General features: G+C 34.5%; 3 protein-coding genes across 5 annotated transcripts in view; all 3 read left to right on the top strand.

Moving 5' to 3' along the window:
- The first annotated feature begins 2,607 nt into the window (after nucleotides 1-2,607).
- LOC100790858 (uncharacterized) lies at nucleotides 2,608-3,794 on the top strand. The gene has a single exon (XM_003533099.5). The coding sequence runs from the start codon at nucleotides 2,771-2,773 to the stop codon at nucleotides 3,509-3,511; it is 741 nt and encodes a 246-aa protein (XP_003533147.1). The 5' UTR covers nucleotides 2,608-2,770; the 3' UTR covers nucleotides 3,512-3,794.
- A 1,734-nt stretch (nucleotides 3,795-5,528) lies between these two features.
- Nucleotides 5,529-10,589, top strand: LOC100790334 (DUF21 domain-containing protein At2g14520). Of its 2 annotated transcripts, none has more exons than XM_041004854.1 (12): nucleotides 5,529-5,773; nucleotides 6,300-6,376; nucleotides 6,668-6,751; nucleotides 6,845-6,958; nucleotides 7,115-7,201; nucleotides 7,278-7,417; nucleotides 7,490-7,577; nucleotides 7,725-7,798; nucleotides 8,072-8,181; nucleotides 8,642-8,901; nucleotides 9,387-9,433; nucleotides 9,626-10,589. In XM_041004854.1, the coding sequence occupies exons 1-12, from the start codon at nucleotides 5,584-5,586 to the stop codon at nucleotides 9,756-9,758; spliced, it is 1,404 nt and encodes a 467-aa protein (XP_040860788.1). In that variant the 5' UTR covers nucleotides 5,529-5,583; the 3' UTR covers nucleotides 9,759-10,589. The 2 variants fall into 2 exon arrangements, with proteins under 2 accessions (XP_040860788.1, XP_006588201.1); XM_006588138.4 differs by having other exon boundaries at nucleotides 8,072-8,190; nucleotides 9,626-10,586.
- Nucleotides 10,590-15,161: 4,572 nt separating this feature from the next.
- The window catches only part of LOC100789800 (DNA-directed primase/polymerase protein), a 10,176-nt gene continuing 2,428 nt past the window's right edge, over nucleotides 15,162-22,909 (top strand). Inside the window, exons 1-13 of one of the 2 annotated variants that reach the window (XM_003533097.4) lie at nucleotides 15,162-15,358; nucleotides 15,501-15,664; nucleotides 16,168-16,340; nucleotides 16,456-16,602; nucleotides 16,698-16,749; nucleotides 16,855-17,029; nucleotides 18,842-18,924; nucleotides 19,239-19,451; nucleotides 19,925-20,041; nucleotides 20,394-20,550; nucleotides 21,140-21,247; nucleotides 21,518-21,583; nucleotides 21,664-21,911. In XM_003533097.4, coding sequence (XP_003533145.1) covers nucleotides 15,262-15,358; nucleotides 15,501-15,664; nucleotides 16,168-16,340; nucleotides 16,456-16,602; nucleotides 16,698-16,749; nucleotides 16,855-17,029; nucleotides 18,842-18,924; nucleotides 19,239-19,451; nucleotides 19,925-20,041; nucleotides 20,394-20,550; nucleotides 21,140-21,247; nucleotides 21,518-21,583; nucleotides 21,664-21,911 — 1,800 coding nt within the window. In that variant the 5' untranslated portion in view covers nucleotides 15,162-15,261. The remainder of the gene's footprint in view (nucleotides 15,359-15,500; nucleotides 15,665-16,167; nucleotides 16,341-16,455; nucleotides 16,603-16,697; nucleotides 16,750-16,854; nucleotides 17,030-18,841; nucleotides 18,925-19,238; nucleotides 19,452-19,924; nucleotides 20,042-20,393; nucleotides 20,551-21,139; nucleotides 21,248-21,517; nucleotides 21,584-21,663; nucleotides 21,912-22,909) is intronic. The other variant, XM_006587204.3, reaches the window with a different exon arrangement.

Below are 22,909 nucleotides of genomic sequence, written 5' to 3'. Positions count from 1 at the left end.
GGCTAGAAGTTGAGTCATGGTGGAGATATCATAGTGAAGACTTGAATGAGAAATGAAATCGAGACAATAATTTAGGGGTTGACAACGACATTCCATATACAAATAATGATGTCATGTAAATCTTCAATGGTTAAACTAATTGAAGTTCTCAATTTTTTTGTTGGCCAGAGCGGCAGATCCTTTGACTCAGCATATTGTAGCTATACTCCAATTAGTGAAGACAACTCCCGATGATGAGAACTAATCGTCATGTGCTAATTGACCAGAAAAAATGAAATATCAATAATAATTATGAAATTTAATTAGAACCAATGCAAAATTACTTATATGAAATTTGATTTTTAATTAATAAAAAACTTGGCTTAAAATACACGGTAGGTAGTGCGAGAAGTCAACCCTCGAATGGATTTAAGTAACTCCAGGGTAATGAGGGATCAATTCTTAAACATTGGGTATCTTCAAAAAAACAGTTTGCCTGGTAACAAAGGACGGCCTTACAAAATTTGCTTAGTTTCTCCGATCCTCAAATCACAATATAATTTCGTAAGTAATATTTATTTATAAATGAATATTACTCTGTTCAAGAGCTTTTTCTTTCTTACTCAAGTTAAAATTTGTTGGAAAAGTAGTGTTCACACCACGAATGCAACTACACATGATAACATGCAAAATCAAACATTCTCGAACCACATATGGAGCAAGTGAAAAAATGTTCTTCTAAAAAAAAGTTCAATAACAAATATTACAAAAGAACGCACAGAAGCATATAATCATATAATCCTAATAGAACACGCAACTTTTAAAATGAAAAATTTCTTTAACGAGAGATGTAAAATTCATGAAATCAAATGAGGGGTGCAGGTTGACAGGGATGAAAGAAGTGGGTTGAAATCTTGGCCGGTTCACCCACGGATTTAACAGTTTGCCGGTTCATTTGATAACCTGCCCGGGCCTCATCAGTTCAATCTAGTTCGAAAGCATGACTGATCCAACTCATGACTTGGACCGAACTAGGTTATGGATCTTGATTTGACCGGCCTGTCCGATCCGATTTTTAAAACTAAGAACTCGGGTTTATGCGTCCATATTCGATACCTAAGTTGATGTGATAGAGTTTGTAATTTTAAATTTTGAATCATACCAATAGTCTGAATCAACCCGAATTTTCTCCTTCAGGTGGGTTCAGAGTCATTGGGTTGTTAAGTTGATTTGAACTTGCTATACCCCTAACTCTCATAATATAAATGGTTGATCTTCAAAGTCTTATGTACATGGTTACATAAAAAAAAAATGGGTTAAATTTTTAAATTTAAGACTCATGGAATGACCCTAATTAACCCACAGAGTCTTGTGGACGTTTTGGTTCTATGGGTTTTTTCATCCTCCCACGTGGATTAGGGCTAAATGGGGTGGGGTGGATCATTTTAACAGCTCTAATGACAAGTTCCAAGGGGAATCTTTTTTTACGCATGGTTCTTAACAAGAAAAAACAAAATAGGCACCTCCCATTGGTGATGACAAATTTGAATTTTGACCTAACTTAACCAAAAAAAAATCACTTAGAATTTGAGTTTGATCCTTACTTAACTCCAAAAGTTATTAAACGATAATTGTCTTTCACTTATTATTTTGGTCATATCATTAATAAATGTAAGATCTCCAATATATTTTGGTTCTATGGATGGATCCAATAAGAATAATCCAATAAGTCCAACAATAATTACTAGCTAAGATAAACCATGATCCTATCTTAATGAATGTAAGTCCTTGTTTTATAGTCTTGGGTTGAAGGTTAGACACTAAAAATTTTCATTCATATATTTTTCAATGGCAGTTGAATTTTCCACATGGTATGATTCTGAGATTTTGCATTTGAGCCGGTTCAGGCCAAACTTTCTCAAGTGCAAATTTTGAAACGCAAAGCAAAATATTTGCTCCAAGTCCAATGCAACTGTTAAAGTAAATTATTGTGGTTGTGACGTGAGCTTGAAATCCCACAATAATTAACTGAAATTGGTGAAACAAAATCCAAAGCAAGCAGAACAAACTATTCTTCGTGACATTTTACTGGATTGTAATTTTACTTTCCACAACCTAAATAACTGGATGAATTTACAGTTTCTTGACACCTTGATGCCTTTATCAAAGGATAAAGATAAAGTGTCAAAAGAAAAAGAAAAAGGTTGAAGAATTGGCAGGTATATCTCCAAGTCCTTTTGCTTTCTTCCCTTCTGTTTGGCCTATCATAGTGGGGCCAAAATGAATTTTGAACAACATTTTTGCTCTCTTGTGTTTATTCAAGGATTTGGTGAAAACTACACATATGAATCATTTATTCATCTTTTGACTGGTTAGTATGTTTTGCAACAAATGTTGAACGAGCAGAATTAAACCGTGCACAACTTGGTGAAGTACATTTTTTTTTTTCTTTTCCAACCCTGCTTTTGTCAAATTTAATTTGCCAAACTCTAGAGAAAGAAGAACTTTTATGAGCTTTAAAAACATAACATGTGACGCCAAACCTGAATAACTTCATAATTAACTTTATAATAGCCTAAGGGTCTTGTTATTGTATTACTCTAATATTCTTCATCAGAATTTCCCCCCAAGAAGCATCCAACACAGAACATCTTTTTTCTTTTCAACCCTACAAGTTTCCCGCTCTTGAATACCCTCCAAAGCAGAAAACTAGTAACCATATATTCTTATTACTTACAAAGAACAAGACCATCACTATTACTTCACAGTTCATAAAGGTTCCAAGTCCAACATGGGAAACTGCTTGTTAGGAGGCATTTCAGATCCTGAATTAGTAATCAAAGTCACAACATCTAATGGCGGCATCATGGAATTCTATGCTCCAATTACTGTGAGTTTCATCACTAGTGAATTCCCGGGGCATGGCATATTCCCAAGCCATGACCTATTCTGCAAACCACTTAGCCAATTTGATGAGTTGGTGGCAGGACAGTCATACTACTTACTACCACTTAACAACAAACCTGAACACCCTTCTGCCTCCGGCCACATCGGCGGTGACAACAGCGCTATTCGGCAAGGCCATGTTCGTTCTCATAGCGTTCCTACAACACCCTACCCTCCGCCATATAGAATGTCCTTGGACTACCAACACCACCAAGGAATGAAGTTTCTCAACAAAACCTCCATAGAACCTTTCTCTTGTAGGACTAGTACTAGTAAAAGCAGCATAATTACTAGTAGCAGTAGTAGTAAAAGCAGCAAAATTACTAGTAGTAGTAAAAGCAGCAGGTTCTGGAAAGTGAAGCTTGTGATAACTCCTCAACAATTGATGGAAATTTTGTCACAAGAGGCTAGAACCAAGGAGTTGATAGAGAGTGTTAGGATTGTAGCCAAATGTGGGGTTGCTGCAGGTGGCATTTTACCAGCATCAGCTGCACCAAGCATATTATCTGATCAGTGGAGCCTTTCCAGCAGTGGTAGGAGTGCTTGTGATTCCTCTAAGGTTGATGCATTAGTGGTTGACATTTAGTACATTAGCACAATGTATGAAAAAAGATTAGCAACGTGGTTTAACTCTTTCTTAATTTCTAGTCCTTACTAAGCTCCTTTTTTTTATTGCCATATATGTTTCTTTGTTGATTTTGTTTGCTTGTAAAAGTTCAGTTTAGACACATTCTGTCATGTAATGTATAATCTCTGTGCATTTGTTGTATACTAGTGGTGTTAGCATGTCCAGGGCACAAATGTGTGTATCTTTGCTTTAATTTTTTTACTCTGTTTGGAACAGTAGTGCCAAATCAAGCAGAATTTTGCTACAGAAATTGAGGTTTGATTGCTAACTGTTCTATATAGCCTATAGCTATTCCAGAACTAGTTAACATGCGCAGAAATGCTGCTTAAGTGCTTATACTTGCGCCTAAAATGATTAAGTGAGGGGGCAATATTGTTTCTTAGTTTATATTAGAGAATTGTAATAGTATGATTACTTTAACAGGAAAGTTGTCAACATTTTTTTAAGAAAAAAAATTAACACCCTCTTTTATTTAGTCATGTTGCATACTTTTTAACATATTCCTTTTTATAATGATATTGATATTAATAACATTGCTTTAAAAAGAATATTAAAATGACACTACCATAAACACTAATATTTTAACACACTATTATTGGGTGACGTCCCACACTTGCTTTGCAAATTAAGAATGTGCCGTAAAGAGTAAGATGCAACCCAATAAAAAGTTTCTGCAAAGTATGCTCTAGTATTCCTCTTTAAACTAAATATAACCAAAATGTTTGTGATCTTCTAAAAAAACCAAAATGTTTGTGACAAACTGCAATATCATGCAGCATTAAAAAAAATCATTAATGAGAACTTTCAAGTCCTAAGATGCCCCAATGAAAGATGAATGAGTGTAATCATAATACAGCTAACAAAGGAATAAAAATGAGTTTCAGCACGATAGAGAAGCACATTAAAGATGGGGGGAATGTCTCGAAAACAAATAAAGTATTTTTTTTATGTATAAGAAGATTTACCCTACCTAGTTAAACAACATTCACTATAAATAAAGTACTTTGACAACATCCCTCACTTTATTTGTTTCCATAAAACCTCTTAGTTCACACAAAACTTACAGAAGGGAATTCGAACACATAGTATTCCTCCTAGTCCTAACATCATCTTAATCCCGAGGTGTTCTATCACAATATTACAATATTACTCAGACACCAGGCATAGCTATCTTGATTTTTTATATTGTGGATGTTCTATCAGGGTATGCCGTATCTATTAGTGAGACAAATTAATTGATATAATATATCAACCTTGGCGTGTTCCTTTCAGAAAATAATTGTACAAAATAAACAAGGGAATAATCGAATTAGTTTGTCGGGCATATAATCCCCAGGATAACTAATACGTGCCTGATGAGCATGCTACCTTCAAAACATAAACTTTTTTGAGTCTTAATAATACGAATTAACTATTGGGACACTCTTCAAGTCAACCAACAAATCAAAGTACTACTATACAAAGAATTTCAATTTGTTTATCACATTTTTCAAAAAAAAAAAAACAGTTCAATTAACTATTGCTGTAACTTTGGAAAACAAAACTATACAATGAAAAATTAAATCAAATGATTAAAATACATGTTTTAAAAAGTTTATAAATTAAATTATAATTTTAAATTGAAGGATTAACGTCCATGATCTGAAGGGTAGATATATTTTAATTTTCTCAATTATACTAGACAGCAGTTTACTAGATTAAAAAAATTGTTGGACAGCACTTTTATGTGTCAAACTTATAATAAAAAATTAAATATCCCTTAGAAATCTGTGTCAAATTTTTAAAAAATAGTATACACCTTTCAACTTAATTCTGTTATTAGTTGTTTAACTTTGCCTCTTAGAAATCTTCCAAGAGTTAGGAATTTATGACTTTAGGACCTTTGATCCTAATGGTGAGGCAATGGCATCCTGCAGAGAGTTATATACTTTTGGATTTTGCTTATATTCTGTTTTGTTACATGCCATGTTGCAATTCTTGTCATTGATTTTTTCTTTTGCTTCTCCCACTTTCCCCCATCCAAAGAAAAAATGAGTTCATATTTTGAGGAAAGAGCACCTTGTTGTGGAACTCACTTTTGGATTTTACTAAGCATGTGTTCGGCATTTGTGTTATTTGCTGCTATCACATCAGGTCTTTCTCTAGGACTCTTGTCCTTCAGCCAAGTTGATCTTGAGGTTCTTGTTAAAGCTGGGCAGCCTAAAATCCAGAAGAATGCAGGTAGTTGATTTCTTTTTGTTAAGGTATTTTTCTTCATTAAAGAGTACCATAAGACTCAAGAAAATAAAAGATTTATAAAAAAAAATAATTAAAAATAGCCATGTGCATATTCGGGTATACAAATTTAGTTAAAAATTAGGATAAAGTTGTAATAGGATCGGATATGCATGATAAAATATACCAAAAACTGCATATAGTCTCATTAAAGCTTATAAAAAAAATTAAAACAAATGAAGCCATCATATGACCTCATAAATAAATCACATATCTTTCCAAAATCACAATGTTACACATTTATACTTATGAATGAGGGAGGAAAAAGTAGAGACAATAAATTCTTATTATCAGCTTAGTCACAAGTACAATACGAACTTACATTTATGATAAGTGGGCAAATATCTAACCCAAAACACAATGTTACACCTAATTAGAGGGCATTATTGAAGATAAAATTTGGGGTATGAAATTATGAACTACTAGCTGCTTCATCTTATTAAGTGATGAAAACAATTTTATTTATCTGCAGCGAAAATTATGTCCATTGTCAAGAATGAGCATTTACTTTTATGCACCCTCCTCATAGCTAAATCAATGGCACTGGAGGTATGTTACACAGATCATTTCAAGAACTTTCATCTGATTATTTAAAGTAAAATTCTACTCTATTCTAAATCAAAACATGAAGTTTATCTACGAGACCATTTCTTACTCCAAATCCAAAGATTTCTTTAGCATGAGTGATCTACAATACTTAAAGAGTGTTTTATTGATATAATCATTTACTAAGTAAAAGGATATGCCCTTTTAAGATCCAATAATCTGCCTATACACATTTTCTCATGCTTATGGTTGAACACTTGAACACTACTGACAATAAAATTTGTGTCGTTCAAGGGGGTTTCTGTTTTTTTGGAGAAAATGTTCCCAGAGTGGCTTTCTGTATTAATAGCAGCTACCATTTTGGGTTTGACCGCAGAGGTATAAGAAAATAAACTTTACCATGAATATATTTAGCTACATACATACATTTATGTCATTTGTTTAATTTCTCATACAAGATTTTAATCTCAGATTATCCCACAAGCCTTGTGTTCTCAATATGGTTTAAGTGTTGGGGCAGCAATGTCTCCCTTTGTTCGAGTTCTTATGATGGTTTTCTTCCCAATTGCATATCCACTTAGTAAGGTAATGCTGTCTTTACTGAAACAAGAAGTTACCCAAGTTGTCTCACTCACTTGGCCATATCTTAGAGTGAGAAGCAGAAAATTAGAACCTTCAGTGAACTAGGTAATTTTAGTGTCTGTCTTTGATTTATATGTTGGCAAATCTTTGCTATGGTAGTTGTTGGATTGGCTTTTTGGCAAGGGGCATACTGCACTTCTAGGACGAGCAGAGCTGAAGACTTTAGTCCATTTACATGCTATTGAGGTTACTTGTTTTATCGATTCAAGAATTTTAATAACATTTTCTTGTAATATAGTGATATGCTCAAGTTCATTATCAGGCAGGGAAAGGTGGAGAGTTGTCACTTCATGAAACTAGAATAATTGCTGGAGCTTTGGACTTGACACAGAAGACTGCTAAAGATGCTATGACTCCTATAAGTGAAACATTTTCTCTTGACATAAACTCCAAACTTGACATGTATGTTCCTCATGTCTGTTTCTGATGTTTTAAGCATACTTTACTATTCCTAAACTTCTTTTTCTTATTTAGGCATACAATGGGCTTAATAATGAGCATAGGTCACAGCCGAATACCAGTCTACTCTGGAAAACAAACAAACATTGTTGGCATTATCTTGGTAATCTATCAATTTGATATGTTCAAGTTTATATAGAAACTTATATTTGGAACATCTTTAGAGGACCTCATTTTATTGAAACATCTAAATATTTTCTTCTGATTTGCAATATGTTTATCTAATACTGTCTTTTCTACCTTGCTTTAGGTCAAGAATCTAATCTTCTGTCATCATGAAGATGAAATGCCAATTAAGTTTATGACTATCAGGAGAGTTCCTAGGTATGAAATTTCTTTCCCTATTATATTTGCTGATGATAGAGTAGCTTTGAGTGGAACATAAACCTTTATTATAGGAAGATGAGAATGCTTATAATGATGAAGGAGAAGCCAAAGAGGGACAATAAAGAAAGAAAAAAAGGAAGAAAGAAAGGGAAAAATAACAACATAATTACTTAGCTACCTTAATGCTCATATCGTTCAAAATGTTCTACTAATTGATTAATATCAGTAGTTGTCTGTATTTCACTTATGATGTTCCTCTTTGGCTATCAGGGTTGGTGAAGATTGGCCACTATATGATATCCTGAATCAATTCAAGAAGGGTCAAAGCCACATGGCTGTTGTCCTCAAGTGTGGGGGTAACATCAGAACTGCTGCAACTGGTACAGAAGGCAATACTCCAGTTCTGATTCTACACAAAAGATTCACATTCAAAATCAATACCATCAATGTGCCAAACTCAGCTCCCATAGGAAATTTGAGCATATAATGCATCAGCTTTCATTTTTTGCATGAGCAAAGTTTTCAGCAATCCAATGTTTTTCTTGGAATTCTTAGATACAAAATGTGTTTTTGGTTCTACGTTTAAAATCTCATAAATACTGAAAACTAAGGCAGAAGCTACAAGTAGTTTCTTCTGTTGTGATCCACATCTCATAGATGAAACATAGAACCAAACACGCATAAAATCATTTGAGTAGCTACTTCTGTTGTGATCCACATCTGTTAATACTTAATGTCTTAATCCACACTTTGAGCCTAAAGGACTCTTGCATGAATAGCTTAAGCTTTAGTGTAGTTGATTCTTGCAAGCATCTAAGGTTGTAGCTGTGGACTTTGTAGGACATTGCCCTTCATTTGAACCGGGAGATCATTTCCGCATATCAACTGATGCATCAAATTGGCATTCACAAGAAACAGAATATTATAGTGCAACACTGAAGAGTGTCATGCATCGAGAGGGTGACTCAGATCTTCTGCAAAGAAGATCAGAACAACCTGATGCAAGTTCATCCTTTGAGAATTTGGAGTCTCTTTCAACAGAAGTCGAGGAAGTGATTGGGATAATCACATTGGAAGATGTTATGGAAGAGTTACTTCAGGTTAATGTTACTCACTATGGTCGATACTCCCTTAAAAAAAAATTGGTTTTCAATTCAATAGTAAGAGTCATATTATAGTTACATAGCTATGTTGTTGGAAAATTAAAAAAGAATACCCCTCACTAAATTACAAGATAACTTGGTTGTGAGTTTACACACAACACACATCAAACACATCCATTCCTGGTAAAATTATTTTAGTAATTTAGTATTCACTATTGAATTTAGTTAAATACGCTCGTAATATTAATCTTTTTGATATTATCATCTTATAGATTGTCAAGTATGGAAATATTGTTGACTTTTTTATAATCACTATTTCAAGTGTCATACCTAGTGTAGAAATCTTCGTACCGACCGTACACGAAAAATAATTTTTTCACTATTATCATTAAACATAAACATGTATTACTTAACTATTGCCTTTTTTTTCGGTTTCCAGTGCTATAAGATTGCTAATATTTTAGATGTTTTCATTATTCAAGGAAGATATATTGGATGAAACTGATCAATATGTTGATGTCCATCAAAAGTGAGTTCAATTTTTCAATACTCTTTATTTTATCGTAAATGTTAATTGTTAGTTTTTGTTAGCACGAGGGATCAAATATATGTGACATTTTTCTCTTTTTTTTCCTTCTTAACCACTCAACTTAACTCCCCGGTGATCCCATTAAAATTTTATATATTATTGATTGATTGAGGATTATATATCTTGTTTCAGTATCAGAATCAAACTAGAACATGCAAGAAGAGTGTCATCAGGGTCCTCCAGAAGGGCTTCAAGTACTCGTCAACAACGGAGAAGTTCAGATGCATCTCGAGTTTTTACATATGTTTCATCTGTTTCTCCATAAGCAAAAATGTTACCTCCCCTGATTCTCCTGAAGAATTTGTCCTAATTTTTTTTATGTCCCAAATAATTTTATCAAGTATTATGACATCATATTTTTATTCAAGAGATAATGATAAATGTGTAAAATCATATGAATTTATAGAGTTTAATTTGCATGTTAGTAAAGATTTAATTTCTACATTATTAAACTAATAAAAAATCATTGAACAAAAGCGTCATATGGGAATATGTGATTGAATAACTAACGGGAATTGGGTTTAGCACGAGGGAGTAATTCCAATAGTAATGAACCAATTTGAAAAATGTACAAGAATATTGTTCTAACTTTGAACCTAAGAGAAAAACTTTGTTCATTAAATAAGTTGAGGCCTTTTCTTCTTGCACATCCAACAATTTTATTAAATTTTTAAAACTATTCCTGTTAAGTTCTTCTTTTTTGTGTGTTGGATTTTTTAGTCTTCATTCACCAACTGAGCTTTTTCTTTGCGGCTGAGGTGCAACACATGGTTATCATCGTGGTGAGTATCGCAATGCAACGATGAAGGTAAGTTTTTTTTTTTTTGTGTATGCAAGTTGATATGTTTGTTAATAAACATACAGATTGACAATCCGTATAAAATTTGCAGATTATCCGTATGAACATTATGGATTGTCAATCCGTATGTTTCTTACGAATTGTCAATCCGTATGAATTATACAGATTATCAATCCGTATGAATCATATGACTTATCAATCCGTAAGTTTTATACAAATTGTCAATCTGTATAACCTAAAAATATTTTTAAATTTTTTATTTATAAATTTAGTTATATTTTTTTATTATGTTTTATTATTCATTTATTTCCTATAGTTTCATAATTTTAGTCCATTTTTGTTTAAAATTAGTTTTTTTTAGTCCTTATAATTTGTATTGTAATTATATTTTGATTCCTATTTAGTCATTATCATTAAAATATGATTAATATTATGAACTACAATTAACTACAAAAATATTAGCAAGTAAACTAAAATATATGATCAAAATCTAAGTACAATTTTCTTTTTTATTTCTAATAAATGACTACTTCATTAGTTTACAAATAACTATTTTAATAATTTTAAATATTTATAAATAAATTAAGAAATTCATATTTTTATACTTCCAAACACTATTTATATAAATATTTAATACTATTGGTGTAACAATATTTATACATGTATATTAATAAAAAAATATTTATTATATGCAATATTACTTTTTCTTATTTAACTAAATTCTACAATATATACATTATAAAAAATTGGAATTTTTGTTATTTAACAATTTTATAAATAACTATTTTTAATATAAAAAATTATTAAATTACTTTTTTAAAAAAATAATTAAATAACAATAAAATTTATACATTCATTTTTAAATAAAAAATATTCATAAATAAATTATTTATTAAATAAATTAATTATTAAAAACAACTTAAATAAAAAAATATAGTTAATTAAATAAATAATTTTTTAAATAAACAACAATAGTTATTTATAAAATAAAAAAATAACAACAAAATTAAAAATTAATTTTTAAATTAAAAAAATATTTTGATTAATAATTTATTAAATAATAAAATAAAATAAAAACAAAAATACGGATTGAGAATCCTTATAATCCATACGGATTGGTATTCCATATGGATTATACAGATTGTCAATTCATATGAATTATATGGATTGTCAATCAGTATAATCCATACGGATTGTCAATTCCCTAATGCACAAAAACCGCAACATTACAAGGAGAAAAGTACTCACGGCGATGATGATGGCGATAACGACAGTGATGGCAAAAATAGGAGGAGAAACCACCAACAAGTGAAGACGAACAAAGGGTTGAAGGAGGGAGATCGTGACGCAAGAAGGGAGAGCGAAAACAGAAGCAGCGTAGGAGGAGGGCGATGGGTGTAGGGGAGGCTGCTTTTGAAATTTAATTGAAGGACAAATTCGATAATTCACTTATATTGTAGGGTGTAGAAGAAAAAAAAATGCAGGAAGAAAATCCCATAAGTTGATGGCTGTTGCTAGGTGCACCCAACAAAATTGCTGGTGCACCCAACAATTATATGAAGTTACACAATTGGCCCTTATAATAAAAATAATAAATTAAATTTTTTAAATGAAAAAGCCTTTATGTTTCAAATTTCTTCCACGAGCCAGAGCTTCTTCTTCCTCCTTCGTTTTCTTCTTCTTCTTCCGCGACCCAAAGTTTCTTCACCTTCGAGTTCTTCTTCTTCCGCGACCAGAGCTCCACGCGTCGAGCAGTCTTTTCCCCGCGTCCAGGTCTTCTTCTCCACGCGTGTCGTCCTCCATTGTCGGCATTTGAAGCTTTGAAGCATTCGCGTTACGCCCTATAGGTTAGTGTTCTAACCTCATTTTTCTCCTTTAATTGCTTTTGATAGCCATAGGGTAGAAGACATGCTTGGTCTGGTTTGGTTTTTCATGGTTTTGGTTGCGCGAGGTTGAAGACGAGCCTTCTTCCGTGGAAGGTTCGTTTCTTCCGCGCGTGTCTGGGTGCCGTTGGAGGTCGGGCGGAAGATCGTTTCTTCCGCGGACTCCAGCGGAAGATGCAAGATATGGCACTTCTGTGGGATTCCGTGGAAGAACCATCTTCCGCGAGAAGAAAATGTCACGGACTAGATACCCGCAGAAGAAGCTTCTTCCGCGTGTGTCAAAGACGTTCCATTTCCTTCTCGCGGAAGAGCCATATCTTCCATCTTCCGCTGGAGTCCGCGGAAGAAAGGTTCTTCCGTGGGAGTGCTTTTCCTTTCTGCGGAAGAACCTTCTTCCGCGAGTACCTGTTTTATAGAATTTTGGATTTTTTTTTAAAATTATTCCAGAACCATCTTTTGTTCATATTATTATTTAGTTTGTGTTATTTATAAATGCATTTGTATGTGTAAATTGATATTATATTTGGTGTGATTTAAATATGCATGTATATGTGTAAATTGAATTACAATTTGGTGTGATTTGAGTTGGATGATTAATGAAGCTAAGTTGTGGGCAGTGTGGTTGTCAATTAGCTAATGGTATTCAGCTAAGGCACTGTGGTTGTCAATTAGCTAACAATTACAACTCAAATATGAATCATAGAAACAAATTTTAGTTGCTTTTGATACATGTTGATATGAAAATTTGATCAAATATGAATCATGGATGTCAAGCTAAATGAAAATTCATCATTATACATTAACATGGTGTTCACATCCATGTCATTTTTCAATTGCATACTTTCAAAGTAAATGTTGTTACCTGTATCTTCCACTGGTCGCCGGTAATGAATTTCATCCACAACTTCATTGTTGTTTAGCCGAAGACTGCTGTGTATTCTGCTTTTGAGAGTTGAAAAATCGCATAGGTTTAGTACTCGCATGGGCACTAGACTAGAACTTTGAAAATAAACCCCACTCGTTGTGAATGACGGTTCCATTTCGAAAAATGAATGTCAACCTCGAGTTCACGATCGTCTGGGACGAAGTCTCTCTAAGAATGCCATTGTTTATCGAAAATTAATTTGACAAACTCTGAATACTAGTTGCTGTTGAGTACCATGAACATCCCCATCTATCATTTATATAAATGGCCCAGCCAGGCACATGGCTTCCCTTTTATCAGACCCGTGACTATTTTACATTGTGAAGCGTAAAACTAAAGCAACCTCATGTCACGTCGTTCACTGTCGGGTCACGTCAGTCATTGTCGTCTGAGAAAAAGGTTGGTTTCGGGCAATGTAAACTTGCCTAAATACCCCTGTTCGCGGTTTTTTTTAAAATTATCTGGGAAAGCCGTGAGACTCTCCAAAGGTGGCCTATCTAATGTTTGCATGTCAACGAATCAAAAAAAAAAATAACAGGAGACACCGGTTCATTCGAACAAGGCCTGCAACGGGAGGCCCAAAACTCAAAAAAGTTAGTTTCGGGCCATGTAAACTTGCCTAAGTACCCCTGTTCGGGGTTTTTTTAAAATTATCTGGGAAAGCCGTGAGACTCTCCAAAGGTGGCCTGTCTCATGTTTGCACGTCAACAAATCCAAAAAAAAATAACAGGAGACACCGGTTCATTCGAACAGGGTCTGCAATGGAAGGCCCAAAACTCAAAAAAGTTAGTTTCGGGCCATGTAAACTTGCCTAAGTACCCCTATTCGGGGTTTTTTTTTAAATTATCTGAAAAAGCCGTGAGACTCTCCAAAGGTGGCTTGTCTCATGTTTGCACGTCAACGAATCCAAAAAAAAATAACAGGAGACACCGGTTCATTCGAACAGGGCCTGCAATGGAAGGCCCATAACTCAAAAAAGTTAGTTTTGGGCCATGTAAACTTGCCTAAATACCCCTATTCGGGGTTTTTTTAAAATTATCTGGGAAAGCCGTGAGACTCTCCAAAGGTGGCATGTCTCATGTTTGCACGTCAACGAATCCAAAAAAAAATAACAGGAGACACCGGTTCATTCGAACAGGGCCTGCAACGAAAGGCCCAAAACTCAAAAAAGTTAGTTTCAGGCCAACATTTCCTCTTGAGGGACGACATGTGACCTGCTACTCTGGCCCTTATCTGGCATGCCCATCCTTCTTGGCGCGGCATTTAATTCGTCGTCAAAAATAACTGAAGGACACCTCGCTTGTTTCTCTTTTGGACGCCACCGATCTTGTCATCGTCGAAGGCGCCCTTGCGCTTGCCGGCAGAACCTTTTTCGGCGACCTCCTTGCATTTTCCTTTGGCCTTGTTCATCATTTCTACAGAGAATGCAATGAGACCAACGCCAATTGCATGGCCAGAGTTAGAGAAATGGAGAGAGGAAGAAGTGCGTGACTAGAGTGTGTAACTGTGAAGAACGACGAGTCCAAAATGAATTTTATTGTAAATAATTTGAGGAAAAAAGTGACCAACACATATCATGCGGTGCATACAAGAATCGACCATTGGTCAACTTGTGAGAGGAAAAAATCATTTAACTAATACCAAATAATATTAAAATTAACAAAATAATTTAACTAATTAACCCACGGAAGAACCTTCTTCCGTGGTAACCCACGGAAGAACCTTCTTCGTTGACTCTGGCGGAAGAAGTTCTTCCGCGTAGTTCCACGGAAGAACCTTCTTCCGCAGTTGACGGAAGAAGGTTCTTCCGTGGATGCCCGCGGAACATTTCTTCCGCGAGTGTCAACGGAAGAAGGTTCGTAAAAAAGCTGAAGGGCATTTTTGCCATTTTTGAAATTTGCTGGGTGCACCAGCAATGCTGCTAGGTGCCCCTAGCAAATCCCGACTTTTTGGGTTGGGCTAACATTTAAGGCCCATATTAAATCAGGCCAAACCGGTCCATGCAAGCCGAACCGGTTCGATCCGCTTCTGAACCCTCCATTTTCATTATTTCTCCCCGAAATTCAAATCCCCGCCTGAAAAAGGAAAGTAGGAACCTACAAATTCCCCAATCGGAAAATCAAAATCTCTCGATTACTAGAGAAAACGAAACAAAACGAAAATGTCATCATCAACCACAAGCAGCAGCAGCAGCAACAACAACATGAGCGACGTCGATCGTTTGTTCGCATCTTTTAAGTGCGGTTTAACACCTCCAAGTACGTTTCTTCATTTTCTTTTCCTTATTTTTTCTTTTCTCTCCCAAAACCCTAGGAAACTATAAGCTTCAAATGTCTCACTGCTAGGTATGAAATTGAAAACGAAAATAATAAATTGAAATGTGTTGTGTTGCTGCCGCAGAATCTGCTACGAGGGAAAGAAAACGAAGCAAGAGGAGACTGGAGCAGGTGAGTTCAAACCACGAGACTCCATCGGAATCTCCGGGTCCAAGATCGCCTGAAGAGGAACTGAGAACCCCCTTATCACGCATCAGAAAAACCAACATTGAATCTTCTATTGAGAAAGTAATGTGATTTCTGCTATTAGTAAATAGATTCTCTCCTTTTTCATGATGTGTCAAGTGAATAATTTCCGTGTCTTACAGAAGTCTTGGTTGTTGTTCTTGTTGATTTTAATTTTAATTTTGCTATGAATATGGTGGAAAACATTTAGGTTAGGTATTGCAATAAGTTGGTCACTACTCAACTTTAGGTCCATTTTGTTTGCTTGATATAGCTTATGAGTTTAATTTCTGTGCATTGAAATCATCATTGATACGACCTTTTTAAGCTAGTTATCGTAAAACTCAACAAATTTATTGTATATGGCGATTTATGATTGGATACAATATAAAATTTCTTTGCATTGTCAGTGCATACACTATTTATTCAACTTATTATTGGAAAATTGGAGTTAAATAGTGATTGTTTTTAAAATCATGCTGTATCTCTACCATGTTGGTGCAACATGGCTCATATGATACTCTTTCTTTCCATCAAAAATAAATTACTTTGCATTACAATTTCAGCTTAAATCAGCAGTAACCAGAGCACAAAGCATTGGTTGTGGGAAACAGTTCTCTCCAATTGTATTTTATGGATCTCCCTGTGGCATCCCTCCCAAAAAGCCAACCCGTATGTTATGGCGAATGTTACGTGAGATATGCCCCAATGTCTCTCAGCAAAATATATTGAGCATAAGGTAGCTGTTTGTCAGATGCTGCATGCTAGTTTCTCTTTCCATCAGTTTATTCTTCTCTTACCTTATGTATCAGAATATGACTTGAATCCTGCTTTGTGTTTGCAACTTTGTATAGGAAGGAAGTTTGGATGACATTCCCAAGGCAGGATGAAGCAATGAAGTTTGCCAAAGGACAAGAAGATGTTCATGTTTTCAGCTATCAAGACCACTTTAATGGCCAAAGAAGGTTCCTTGTGTCTACATATACAGAATTCTGGCGAAGGTTTCCTTCATATGATTCATTATTTGTTACTAATTAGTAATTCGTAATGACAAGGATCCTTGTTTCAGTATATTCATGTTGTTAATGACTGTCAGGTACAATAATATGAATCCCAAATTCCGTCATCATTATGAAGTCATTCAAGCGGTAATAATCCAATGTTTTATGAGGCTGTAATTATATTTTTGAGTAATCTAGGTATGTGTTCATGTTTGTTTTTTTCCAGTCTTAAAAGTTTCTTTTTGCTCCCAGGGTTTACCATGTCACCTTTATTTTGATTTGGAGTTTAATAAGAAAGTCAACACAGGAAAGAATGGAGAAGAAATGGTTGATCTCTTGATATCAGTGGTTCTAGAAGCCTTCCATGAAAAATATGCAATTCAAGGAGACCACGATTGGGTAGTAGAACTTGATTCTTCAAATGAAGGTATAGCTTTGCTTCGGGTCTATTACGTGTTACATATGTAACCCATATCTTTGATGAGCTTTATTGTTTGCTTACATGTCTTTCCTTTTAATGTTTGACTTTGATGCATGGCATGAATTCTTGATTCTGTAGTATTCTTATTCGTATGCCTTCCATCTATGTACATTTTTCTTTTCTTTTGTTTTTTTTTCTCCTAATGTAACTTAGTGAAGAATTTGTCGCTAATCCATGTATATTAGCGGTGTCAATTTGGCTTGACACATTGATTTCCTTAGGGATCAGTGTTGATTTGTTCAAGATTAGAAGGCAGCTGTCATTGGCACTCTTTGTTGATCAAAACATTGGAACTACTGAAATGGAGATTGTATGTCCTGTCTTGTTTACACCGAAATGCTTAGGTTTCCTTTATCTGTATCCCTCCAATACTTTCTAATACCTTTTATTTTTTGGTGAATTGGTGTTGGTTAAATGATATGAGATAATCCTACTTTGCCCTCAAGGACCATCCATCCTCATTGATGGAGGAGGATTCAATCCCAAGACCTTGTGCCAAGTGCTAAGGACTTTACCTTTGAACCACTGGACACCTCCAGCATTTTCAAAATTCTTCTGCTAGGTTTTCTTCTGTTAACTAAGGGTGATAATGAGAGACATCAGTGTTATCAAATAGTGGCTATTGTGGCGCTACCACACTATAGCATAGTGGGTTTTAGAGATAACGCAATCATGATGGCATCACGTAGCGGACTCCGTGAAAATCGCAATCGCGTGCGCCTTACACGTCGCGGAACCTCATTGCATCGCGACTTTTGCGTCACACTGGTTTCCAACAAGGTTGAATCTGGAGAGAAACTGCATTGACGGTGCGCTTAGGGTTCATTGTTCTAAAAGAGGAAACCGGGTCATGTGCAGATTGCGGATTCGGGTCAGGTACTTCAGAGTTGTTTTGGGCTTGCAATCCACAAGGCTTTTAGCTTTGTTAAAAGTTAAAAACTCACGTGCAGTAGTCAAGTGGGTTTTTAAAAGTTTACTCTATTGGTTTTTAAAACATCAGAGTCAAATTTAATGTTTTTATTCTATTCTTTTTACTTTTTACTTTGTACTTATGGACTTGAGCCTTCATCTAATAGGCCCAACAGTAGCATTTTGACTTCTACTTCACAAATGTTTTCTGTTTTCCAGACCATTCTAGAACCTTTTAGAATTTCCTCTTATTCTTAGTCACCACGTAATCCCTTCCCTACCAAAACTTTCCAGCCTTCTTCGTCCAGTGCCTCTGTTTTTTTTTTTACAGATAACAACTTTTTTTTTACTTTCTTTTGTTTAATACTCCCCCTTCTTCCCTACCACAACTGTTTTTAGCATTTTTTTATTATACTGGCGAAGGGACAGAGGAGAATGAACATATTTTGTATTGAACAATTTAACTTTTGAGATAATATTATGTTAATGATTGTCCAGCTTATTTTTATTTGCATATATCATGTTTTTTATGCATATTTAATTGTTATATATATATATAACAAATTAGGGAAACAAATCTTGAGAATTGAGATAGAGAAAAATGATAACCAATTCTAAGGGATAATAGAAAATAGAGAAACTACCACTAGAAGATATGCAAGTTATGTTAAGAATTTTTCATATATTATAAACTTATTTGTTAATTGACTTAATTCTAAAAACAATTTGCACTGACTGTTCTTTGTTTGTTAACTTTTACAAGTAAAACAATTGTTGAGTGCTTCTATGATATGAATTCTGATTTTCCCCATGTTATGACCCTTACCATCTCATTATTTGCATTTGCAGATAAGTTCTCTCGTCATATAATAGTTCGCATACCAAAGACTGCATTTAAGGACAACTCTCATGCAGGTGCATTTGTTTCAGAAGTAAGTCTTAGTATACTCATCTTTTTCCACCTTAGCTAGAGCTAAAATTCGGATTAGGATGTTTTGTATCTATTCTTTGGATTTCACTTCTTTCTGTCTATATCTATGCACAGTTACACTTACACATAAAGATATAAATAAGTTGAATTCAGTAATTAATGAATGATTCAATGTTAATTACTTCTTATGAAAATGTTATTATTAGCTGATACAAAGGAAAATTTATTGTAGTTATGCAACGCTCTATGGTATTTCTTTTGTATAAGTATCCACTATTAACCTTTGTTTGTCACTCTATTATGACATATTACCAGATATGCTCAAGAATTCTAAATGCAAGGGAGAAAGATAAAAGTTTTGAAAAATTGTTTGTAATGAAAGACTCTAGCAACAATGAATCTGCAGGCCAACTTTTTGTGGATACTGCTGTATATTCACGGAATCGTTGTTTTCGTCTCCCTCTTTCTTCAAAAGCAGGAAAAAGATCAGTTCTTCTGCCAACAAAGCGATTTAAGTGCAAGGACTTGGTATGATACTTTTCTTACTAATATTTACTATTTGAAATTGTACCATCAAAATATGTGTTATTAAGAAAGGGTTTTCCTAAAAGAAAATTGGAATATCTAGTTTCAGTATTTGCAGACTACTCTTTGCGACATAGAAAATGGAACACAACAGCCATTAATGGACATAGAGCTCCTCTAAAAGAATTGGGCATTATTTGATTCTTCTTTTAGATCCTATGGGTAATGGGTTTATAAAAAATTTTCTTTACCATGTAGAAAGGATAATAGCAAGTATTGTTGTCAGTTTACTGCCTAAAATTTCCTCTTGAAGCCTGTTTTAGGATCATATTCAATGCAACAAAAGCCAAAACTATGCATTATCACAAGCAAAGTAGCAAACTAGTGTATTTATGTCTTCATTCTGCCTTTTATTGACTTTGTGCAAATTTTTTATCACTTAGTTATTTTTCTGTTTTGATTTCTTTAAGTGACAGGGTGAAGAAGACATATTCATGGCTTCCTTGATCTGCAATATGGATGTTGATTGCAAAACGTATCTGGTCTGCAAAACAGACTTAGATTGTGTGAAAACTCTGCATTTTGATACAGAGGTAGATTTGGGCTTTAAATCTATAAATCTTTTATTACATCAATTTTATTTCTTTTTATTTCCAAGATAATTATGTGTTTTGACATAGAATCTGAAGGTCATGGTTTCCGACATTATAATTTTTTTCTAACTAGAGTATAAAGTGTTATTGTGTTAAGTCTGTAGATTTCTAAAATAGGTTTTAGCATATATATAACCTAGATTCTTACCTTGGTACTGAATACTAATTTGTTGATCACATAATCTTTTACTATACAGTATACACATAACCAAAACTGGACAATAGAGTAGCTTCCTTGAAATTTAAACTTTGTGCTTATTGCCTTAATATTATAGTTATTTGACTTCGACAGGAGAATAGTAATGTTAGTAATTCCACCCAAATTCCTCCAGAATTTACATTGGGTACTAGCACAAGTGATGTTTCAACTACATACTTCATGGGAAAGTCACCATTCCCATTTCTGGACAAATTTATACTGTCTGTTGCCTCTGTCGGGAATATACCAGGTGATACGTGTCAGCATGTAATATTGACTTTAATTGCTTCACACGTGTCTTGCATAAGTTAATGGACCAACATGATAAGTTTGATTTTGTTTCAACGATTTACTATTTTGAATTCTAGTAGTGATACTTGCACATACTATATTCTCCCAAGTCACACACACAGACACAGAGAGAGAGACAGAGAGAGTATATCTGAGCAATAGAACTTCAGTAGCGTAAGAATATCTGAGCAAAAGAATATCCCTTGAAATCTTTTGGATAGGTAATTTGTGACTTTGAATTGCTTATTTGTTTTTCACTAGAAGTTTCTTATCACCACTTCTAAATACATTTTGTGATATCTTTAATCTCAAGCTCAACGGTGGACTTGAGATTTTAGATGATTAGTTGACTCCTCTATTTCAAATCTAGAGACAAACTTCCTGTTGACCCCATTTGGGAAAATTCTCCATTGTTTTCAATTATTTTCATTTTATTGTTTATTAGTTTATCTGAACTTCTAGATATCTGGTTTCATGTTGTCTTTAAAAGTTTTCAAGTTTCATATTTCAGAATAATCCTACTCTTTTTGTTGATACTATGCTTATAGGAAACATTCATAGCTGGTATTATTTCTCGGAATTTGGATTGATGGTCTACAGCATGACAAAAAATAGATACTGTGAGCGAATTGGCAGACAGCATAAAAGCAATAATGGTAACTCCCCTGGATGTGCTTCTATTTGTGTATTTATTTTTATCCTGGAAATGCCGTTTGGCCATGTCTGAATGTTAAATCTCCGATCTTGAATGACTTTTAGGGTAGAGATTCCTTGTATTTTGATTATGATTGTAAATTTAGCAAAGTTGGTGATGTTTCTCCTATTTCTATTGTTAGAAGTACTGTTGCACCTTGTCTTTTAATTTTGTTGTGTCCTCTATTATCTGATTGCAACATACTAATACCTTTGATGATCCATTGGTCCAGTGATATATGTGGTTGATCTACGAATGGCAGTGTATTATCAGAAATGTCATGATCCTGACTGCAGAGGTTAATATATTTACAGTGAAGTGCTTAAAGACCCTTTTCACACTCTAACATGTTAATTAATTCATTATTCATGGAAACAGGTTATCGATCTCCCTCACGTCAAATCCCAGTTCATGTGTTCTCCAATCCTTCAGATGTAATTGGTTCCTTTGGGTTGTTAGATGATGAACAGCCAGTAGATGATAAGTTGAGACATCAACTTGATGACAACAAGGAGCAAAATCTTTTACAATTCAAAGACACTGTTGAGGACAACTCCAATGATTCATGGTGGCTAGAAGCCATAAGAGTTGTCGAGGATATGGAAAATAAGCAAACAAAGACAGAGGTAAGCTCTATGGTTAGTACATCTTAATCTTGCTTCAAATCCTACCATTTACATTGCAATGGCAATAAGACTCCCTTGTTAGTTGTTATCTTGCTCTACAATAGGACTAAGGTCCTATTCCCTTATTTAAAGTGGCAGAATGTGTTTTCCAATTTGGTAGGATTTTTGTTGGAAAACTATACAGTAATGGCGGATCAAATCTAAGTTGTGCATTCAACGAACTTGATCTAATCAAAATTGGTTAAGCCAGGTATTTGGCTTAGATTGGAATTTGGATAGTAAAGAATGGAACTCAATAATTTGATTGATTTGGTTCTACTCGCAAAAAAGGATATTTAAGATTAGGGACGATGTCTAGGGTGCGAAAGTTAAACAACTTTCGCACCGTGCGAAAGTTATGCGAAATGAAAAGTATTTGCAAAGTAATCAACGTGAACCGTCCGATTAGCGAAAAGAAAATCTAACGGTCCTTATTTATTCCTTGCTACCGGTAGTAAATGGATGCCTCGTTTTCTCCGTCTAGTTTCCCCCCATGCGCGATTGAAGAGCCAAAGCGTCCCTCGACTACTTTTTTGCTTTCCTCAAAAGGTTTTTTCAAAAGCAAAGGAAACAATCAGCCCCCTTTTGGAGAACGACGGGTGGGTTTGTCTTCTTCGTGCGCTAATTCCATCGTGGAAGATCCGATTTTTGAAGCAAAGCAGTTGGGTGCTCATCATTTGGTATCAGAGCTCAGTTTTGTTGCAGAACTACATTCAAGTTCCATTATGTTGGTCCAAAAATGATAATAACTTGTTTTGTTGCAGAACTACATTCAAGTTCCATTAAACTACCACATCAATTGGTATCCCAAATACCCAATTTATGTGGTCCTCAATGTTAACGGCGACGAGTTTTTTGTTAGAGTTCGAAGCTATCAAAACAAAATATATTTTGCAGATGGGATCAAAGAATTCAGAAGCGCCATGAAGGTTTATGAAAATATGGTGATCATGTTTCTG

This window comes from Glycine max, chromosome 9 (assembly GCF_000004515.6).
Source record: "Glycine max cultivar Williams 82 chromosome 9, Glycine_max_v4.0, whole genome shotgun sequence".
Classification (NCBI taxonomy): domain Eukaryota; kingdom Viridiplantae; phylum Streptophyta; class Magnoliopsida; order Fabales; family Fabaceae; genus Glycine; species Glycine max.
The sequence above is the reverse complement of the archived record's forward strand: the minus strand, read 5'-3'. Positions and strand labels throughout refer to the sequence as shown.